The 8783-nt window shown below is 38.0% G+C and overlaps 1 protein-coding gene across 1 annotated transcript; it reads right to left on the reverse strand.

The window, feature by feature from the left end:
* LOC107631972 (probable methyltransferase PMT28) lies at window positions 704-8760 on the reverse strand (the record flags this gene model as incomplete). The annotated part of the gene is given in 15 exon segments (XM_016335577.2): window positions 704-885; window positions 990-1147; window positions 1422-1508; window positions 1593-1783; window positions 2039-2214; window positions 2621-2736; window positions 2996-3555; window positions 4706-4866; window positions 5243-5443; window positions 5675-5917; window positions 6011-6185; window positions 6273-6365; window positions 6466-6736; window positions 7040-7189; window positions 7275-8760. Coding segments are annotated over 15 exon segments (3631 nt in total), but the record flags the coding sequence as incomplete, so codon positions are not given.

Genomic DNA, 8783 nt, shown 5'->3' on the forward strand with positions numbered 1-8783 from the left:
GTGTGTAGCGTGAGTGTGTTGTGATACCTAGCATTGGGGGTTGTCCAATCTATCTGACCACAAAAAAAAAGGTAAGACGACCTTACTAAAAGACTATTGTCTAGGAACTGCAGTGAAAAATGAAAACCCTAATACTGCAAATAGAGCAAGAAGTTCTACAAGAATGTGAGCCGGATGCTCAATGATTACTGGCATTTCCAGATTATTATTTACCGCCAAGTGTCTAGAAGGAATCAACTCGATATTCCAAAAGGGGCGAGCCATAGCCAAAAGATCGCGTCCAGAAGAAGAGGCACCATAGCCTTGCACCCACAAGTACCAAGAGAAGGCACATTGCAGCAATGGCTAGTGCACGCTCACTGAAAAAGGAACAGCCTCTCATTTCGAGTTTCTGGAGATTCGGACAGCCCTGTATCAGACTGTCCGACATAGCCAAGTAACATCCATCTGACATTTTGGCTGTATTGCCCAATGTAGCCGGCGACCCTGGTCGGTAAAACCCCGGGTTGGAGAAAAAGAGCAAATCTTCTAAAGCTTGGTTTACTTGTATAGTTTCATGTTACACAAATGCTTAAACCTAGTGTCAATATGATTGCTTGCTACACAAGGTCATGTATTTGGTCCTAGTTTATGGTATCTTTCGCTAGGTTTAGTAAGGTTTGCAATTTCCATGCACTACTTAAACAAATAAATCAGAAATAGAATGTATACCACTTGCCATCAATCTTGAACTTCTTAGTCTTTGCTAAGAGAACACAACATGAATGAGCATGTTCACAAGCAACTTCATACTCCCCTTGGCTTTTCAGAGCAAGGGCCTCTGAAAAATCTTTCACATCAGCATGCCAAGGCACATTTTCCATCGTCAATTTTGATGTGGCAGAGCTGCAAAAGAAAATCAAGAGATAATTGTCACTGAATGGTGCTTTTGACACATGAGAAGATATCTTGAGCAAAGAGGGTGCACAGAAGAGAAGGAAGAAGCATACGAGCCACAATATGTAACTCCCTTGATTTCAACAAAGTCAGGTTCTCCAATACTAAAGAGCTTGTAATAAGCATCAACATCTTCAGTGTTCCAACCTTTTACCAATGTCAAGCGGTATACAGTTCTTTGATGTTTTTCCTTCAGGGCTGTCAAGGAATCCTGGCACATAATAGACCAGTTGATCAAGGGAACATAGAATAATATCAAATGGCAACATAAAATAAATTGATACAGGATGAAGGGACCATATACTAAGGATCCTCAATTTGAATCCAAACCAGAGCTTGGCAACATCAGGCGGGAAAACTACTATAAAACTGTAAGTGAAATTACACATTTTACATCCTATGCTTATTGTTATTGATTACTGTGATGATTTGTTATCAGAATATAATTTCACACAGTTTTTCACTGACAATTAAAATGGACTCACAATGAATCGTTCCCAGAAATCTCCAAAGAGTGGCCTATCAATTGCCTTCAAGGAGTCTTTTGTTGCAGCATCTACACTGACATATAACTGCAAGACACAGACAAGAAAATTAAGTTTGGCTTGTATAACAAGCATGTTTTAAGATGTGAAACTCTGGAAGCTACACAAAACCTGGGTGAGAGGCTTCATTGACTTTATTTTATCTGGAAACTGTGCATTTGTCACCAGAAAAGTGGAAATTCTCCTTTTGTGCAGTTCATCCACAAGTGTATTTATCTCTGGATACATAATAGGTTCCCCCACAAGAGATAATGCACAATGTCGTGGTGTAAGACCTTCGTTTAGTCGCTCCAGGGTAACTCCTACGAAAAAGTAAGTAGAGTGGATCAATTTAAGTGATGACAAAGATATTGATTCTCCCACCACAACAGCACACATGCATATATTTGGAGGTGAGTCCTAAAACTGAAGTCATTACATGCATAAAAGTGCAACCCCTAGCAAAATATTGAAATAGGAAACTTTTTTGTCAGCTCTATTGTCTAACTGTGTGGGTTCATCAATCAGCAACATAGCTTCATACTATGAAATTATCAAGCATAAAAACATAAATTTACCAGGAACTCCTTTCATTTGTTTAATCATATTTGAATGCATCTCTATTGCAGAATTTACAATCTCTATTGGATCATCCATCTTCCATTGCCAACTTTTTCCCACCGGATTTGTGTGATGTCTCCAACAAAAAACACATTTATTTGCACAGGCCAGGCTAGGGGTTGCCTCCATGCACCTATTCATTCAAAAAAAAAAAAAAGGGGAAAACCAAAAGCAAATGTTTAGTGAAAATGATTCCGAAATACAATGACTGGATAATAAAAGTAAGGCTACTACAGTATGCCAAAGTAACAATAATATACCACATGTTTTTCTTCCATATATTTATTTATTACCTTCTCTTCCTTTTCTGTTAATTTTTTTAAAATTATTGATACACTACAATGTGATGAGATTTACTCTTACATTACAGAGCGCAGTATTATAAAAACTATGAAGCTCAGGCATAATGAAACTAACGTAGTGAATAAATATCTATAGTTGCCATCTAAAAGAAATCTAAAAGTTGTAGCACCTCAAGCATAATGAAACTAACAGTACCTAAAACAAATAAAAGAGCACAGTAAGGCAAGTTACTTTACCTATGGCTCTCAATACCATAGAATGAATGCTTGTAGCAACCACCCCGTCCTCGAAGCTGTGACTTGGTCCATCTACAAATCTTAACACCGCTATGCGAACCAATAATTTTATACCCCTGCAAATTGACAGTGAACATCAATAAACCAATATATGAAACTCTAAAGTCTAATATGCTTGCTTCTCTAAACCAATAATTTGCAAATAGCAAATTTCTGCACGGCATTATATTCATAGATGTCATTATATAAAGCACAACCTAATGGTTTTTAGATCACATTCCGCAATTTTTAGCAATTGTAGTAGTTACAATACCATAGCAACACCAACTGTATCTGCAATTTGAAACCAATACTATTACAATGATGATATTATACCTGCTTCTCTAAATTAGCTCTAATAACTGGAGTCACCATTTCCCTTTGGCCATTCACTTTTCCATTTCCATTACCATTACTCTCAGCTGCCGCTGCCGTCTTCTTCCTTGGTGGCACCTTCCCAGCAATGTCCTCAAGATCAACAATTTCCTCTTCCTCCAAATCACTCTCTCCTTCAGATTCCTCCTCAGAATCATAAACCCCACACTCCAAATTACCATTAGCCCCATTTTCCAAAACCTTGCCTTTCAAAAAACCAACAACCTTCTCACACCACTTCTCAAAATCCAAATCCAATTCACCACCATCAACATCACCTTCCCCTAATGGCACAACCTCACTCCCACCCAAATCCCTAATCTGCTTCACAAAACCCTTAGCCACAGCATTGAACCTCTCTCCATAAGCCCTGCTCCCCACACCAAACACCCCGAACCTACAACCCTTCAGAAGCAACGCCCCAACCCTAAAATCCTTCACGCTCTCCGCGAGCCACGTGGCAAAAAAACGTGCTCCGGAAGGTGGATTCCCATCTTCCCAAGTCGAAGCAACGATGAGAACTATGGTTTCTTTCGGTAAGTCTTCGGGCTCGTAGCTCTGAGCATCTACGAGGTCGAAAACGACGCCGTTTGAGGCTAAGAGATTGTGGAGGCGCTGTGCTAGGTTTTTGGAAGTTCCGGTTTGTGAAACGAATAGGATTTTGCCACGTGTAGTGTGTTTTGAAGAGAGAGTGAGGGTTTTGAGGTGGCGCAAGCGGCGAGACTTGTAGAGGAAGTAGAAGGTTGTGGCGGAGAAGAGAGCGAGTAGCGTCACACGCGCTGGGAAAGAAGACAATGCAGAGGGCATTTTAGGTATTTCCTTTTTCTCTTGCAGCGCGCGGTGGTGAAACTGAAACAAAGGAATGGGGAAGAAGAAGACGACGACGTCATGAAACGAATCGTATGATTAATGGGCTTTAATTTAAACATGATGGCCCAATACATTATGGGCTCCTCTTTAATGGGCTCATTGTTTTTTGGGACTTGTATTTTGGGCTCAGTTTACCATAAACAAAAATAAAATACCAACAAAAAATAATTCTGTCAAAAAGAAAAAAAAATTAAATTAAATTACCATGAGATTGTTCCTATAAATCTACTTCCTCTTTGTTAGTGTCCAATTTTATTTTCTTAATATAAATTTCTTTATATATTAATTATTTTCCTTTAAGAAATATCATAAAATAATCTTATGGTTTATAAGATTTAAACTGGCTTATAAATTGGTATACACTACAACGCTTGAAGATAACATTAAGCCAATAATAACTAAACTTTTCAATACAACTATTACAAAATCTAATATACAAATGGAGGTTGAAAAATGTAAAAATAAAAACAGGTATAGAATCATTTGAATTTGTTAGATGGAGAATGACTATGAAAAAACCCCCTCATCAATTTTAGTAATTATTCACATGCAGTTGTCTTTATATGAAGATAATAGTATCATCTAACAATTTTTAACTTATCATCTTCACACAAAAATAAATGCACGTGAATTTTCACTCTTTAATTTGAATGAATGAAGGTCTTGATGATTTAAGCCGAATTGGCTATTTTTGTGAATTCTATGGTGTGGTAAAAGGAAGAAACTTTGATGCATGATGCATATAAGGAAGAAGATTAATAATTTAAGGCCTCCATATAGTTTTCTGTGCACATAAGATACCCTCTTTGTCTTGAGCAAAGGTCATTCTTATCTCCCATTTCATGCTTCTAAGTATTTCTTCCAATGGATTAAGAATTTCAACTTTGTCACGTATGATACTCCATCCTCCAGGCCTTAACATTCGATCCATCTCAACAACAATAGATACAGGTTGCTTGCACCTGCAAAACTCAATCCTTAATTTATTATTATTTTTCTTTTAATATGAATGCTGCAAACAAAAAAATACGATAGAATTACTCGTATTATATCAATTATAATATGGTATCAGAGTCTATCCTATGATAGTTATTGAGTGGTATGCAGATGTTCGGTCGATTCTAATAATGTCATGAACCATCACTATCTCAAAACTTAATCTAACTTTGAATTCTAAAAGCTCTAATACCATATCATAAGTTAGTATTTTGTGACATATAATTCTAGGTGAAAACTCACAATAATTCTAACTTCACTATGAACAAGAAGTGAAACTAAAATTGATGTCATGGAATAACACTTGGAAACTGAAACTTTAGGAAAATTGCATATTGATACCTGTTTTTGAGCCGTGAGAATAAATGATCAGCATGCAAAAGATCATATGTTCTTGGGTAAGTACCGAATGACTCGCACCAATCATGGTAGACACCAATTAGGCCGCGTTCAAAAATGATGGGAAGTGTGTCTGGCGCGTGAACAGATACTACATTCATCACCCAGACATTCGGTTGAGACCAAGAGAGAGCAGCAGCGAATCTGTGTTTTCACAGCAGAACAAATTATCATCAACCATGTTTCTAGCATATTTTTCATGTGCATTCAAATATGTATCAAAGAAAAAAAAATATGCAGCTCCTTAAGTATATTTAGTGCATGTATGAATGAGAATTTAAATGTGATCTAGGAGCATAGCATACAAGTATTTCTGTACTACAAGCTCTAAGACTTTCACATCAAGTAAAAAATCGAGTTGTTTCGCAGGCCTACCCTCCATAGATGGTTTTCATGTCCATTACATTTCGGATGCTCGGCCAGTTAATGCCCAATCCATTGAGATAGGACCTGTTAACAACAGCATTCCAGTGGTTCATGTCAGCAACCAATTTCTCTTTGTTGCTTATCCAGTCAGGATATGATTCAAGCCTCTTCGGCCATTGCTCGGGCCACTCTGCCCCATGTTGTTCAATTCCAATTGGAATGCTGTGCAAACAACTCTTCATTCGAACATACCTATTTAGATAATATGGTATGTCATATGAAGTAGAAAGCCAAGTTGGATAAATCATGAAGCAGTTTTGGCAAAATAATGTACCAGAAGCATACCATGCTGCATCAGGATTTTCACTCTCTTTGCAAAGTGGTGGAATTTTCTTCCTCCTCAATTCATATATCTCATTTCCTTCAGGCTTTTGATATATTTTAACTCCAACTTCACCAACATCGTCACTTTTATGTGCCAGAACATTCCAACAAATAGATGCTGTCAATGAAGTCATGGCTGGAAAAGAAAAAGATCATCAGTGTTACTTGTGAAGAAAATAATGAATTCCAAGAAACAGTTTGATTTAAAGTGAGACTGACCAACCTTCTTCTTCTTCAATGCTATCATGTTTAGTCGACATAATAAAGTATCCACTGGGTCTTAGAATCCGATTCATCTCAAACATAAGCTTACCCCCTGAAACAAGGAGAAAATTGAGTTATTGTTGTAATATGATAAGTGGAATTTGGAGAACAGAACCATTACTTCAAAAAAGTGCAAAGACATGGACACAAACCATTCGAATGCCAAGGGATGCTGCAACCCCCACAATGAATAGCATCAAAAGCTTGACTTGGAAAAGGAAGCCTTCTTCTTTCGAAAGGGCTAACTACTGCCGGAAAGCCACGCTCGAGTGCCACCTGAGCCAAGTCCACTAGATCATGCTTCAAGCCTAGGGTCAATGTTAAAACATCTTTATCAAGAAGTGCAGCCACGAAGCTCGAATCTGAACACCCAATTTCAAGGACTACACGGATATTTTTTCCCCACTCAATGTCTGGTACCATCTGTAATATTCAGAACAATATTCAAAACGTCTCCGAAATAATTGTGTTGTTAAAGGCACAGATGCATTTCTATCATATTGTTCCTAAAGAGAGCACACTTTGTGAATGTGAAAATATCACTGATCAATCAGTGTGCTTGTGTAAACAACAAGTGGAAACATATTTAAGATGCAACATAAACATCAAGCTTGAAACTAGATGCTTCCTAGGAAAATGCAAAACTCATGTCCTCAAATTACTAACAATATCTCATGTTTGTGAAATAAAACTCTAGCTGTTGCTACACCCTAATAGAAAACTTACCTCTTCAATTGACTCAAGATAGTGCTGAATCCCACCTTTGAACTCAGACTGGTTTTGTGGAAAAGTAAGATACTCGCCAGACTCCACCAACCAACTATGCTTCTTCATGTAAGCAGCGAGTCTCGGGTGTGCAACATTCTTGAACAATATCTGCACTGACACAAGATGTTTATACCATTAAGGAACATACACTTCAATTCACCAACACTTAATCTAACTTTTTCAGTTCATGTACCTTTGATTTGCTCTCAGGCCATGGTTGCGAATACCCGTATCCACCATGAGGAAGAGGAACCAAACACATTACTGGCGCCCTTGGACAACTCCTCTCAGTATGACGGTAACTCTGAACCTTCCCACCACCAACTTCAATATCAATACAAGGAATATAGTTATGCTTGCTCCGAGTACTACACGATTTCCACTTATAGCTAGCATTTGGATCAAACAATGGCCCTTTAAACTGTCCCTTGCTTGTTCCCACACCTCCATCTTCAAACAGTTTAGAATCCTGATCCAAAGATTCAGCTAAACCACTGTCACCACCATCATCCATTTCAAAATCCACACCCACTTCACCGTCGCGATCAGACCCTTCTTTTTCACCTTCCAACTCTCCTTCACTCTCCTCTTTCTCTTCCTTATCCTCTGATTCATCATTACCATCAGATTCAGACACTTCATTTGCTCTCACTTTATCTTTATCTCTATCATTCTTATGCACCCTTTTATGTGGTGCCACCCCTTTGTCATGTTCTGGAGGTACGGTGGCAGAACTATTACCCTTCTTTTCATCCTCCCCCAACACATCCTTCTCCTTATTCGACACGCCACCAAAATTTTGCTTTTCCTCTGCCTTAGTCTCCTCCTTCTTGTGTGGTAGTTGTGTTTGTGTTTGAACCCCTTTAGAAGAAGTAGAAGAGGAGGAAGAAGGTTCTATAATGTCTTCAAAGCTTTCCCTTTGTGTGGTAATAGACGAAGACGAATTCGAGAACACCCCCCACACAAAGATGAAGCACAAACCCAACATTGTCACAGCTGTCATCTTCACCCATAACCCATATGGGCGTTTCACTTTCCTAGCCAACTTTGCAATGGCCATCAATCACTCACTCTAAATTCACCACTATCCCAAAATCCTCTAGAATTCAACTAATCTTGCACGAATCGAATCGAATCGAATCAGACCGAGTCAAGCCACTATATCTAAAATCACAAATCCACATCCACTACACTCTAGCTAATCTAATTGGGGCAAAATCAGCTAACAATGAAGTAAATTTCTCAGTTCTCACACACCCTTAATCTAAAAATCTGAAGTTCAGCACAAGCTAGCTTTATTCATCTACATCTAAGTAAAAGATTAAGAAAATGTTGAGAACAAACATAGCATTATTCACTCACAACCTAATAGGCACCAAGCTAGATTTATCATATATGAATCTAATAGGCACTTTATAGTGAAATTTTTAATGAAATTCTCAAATCTGAGAAGGCACCGTACCTGATGAAAGTGAAGATAGTTAAGGTGTTACTGTTGATAGGAGAAGTGTCAGTTTCAAAGTGACTCAAGAAGAAAAGAATAGAAATAAATGAGATTTTGGCAAAAATAGAAAATGGGTGTTGAGTTATTGGAGGTGGAAATCAAGAAGAGATTAAAAAGATGATTTTTTTTCTTCCTTTTTTCGTGCTATTATCAGTTTGAGATTCGATTGAGGAATGAAGAGAAGTACAGAGACAACTA

This window comes from Arachis ipaensis, chromosome B03 (assembly GCF_000816755.2).
Source record: "Arachis ipaensis cultivar K30076 chromosome B03, Araip1.1, whole genome shotgun sequence".
NCBI lineage: Eukaryota > Viridiplantae > Streptophyta > Magnoliopsida > Fabales > Fabaceae > Arachis > Arachis ipaensis.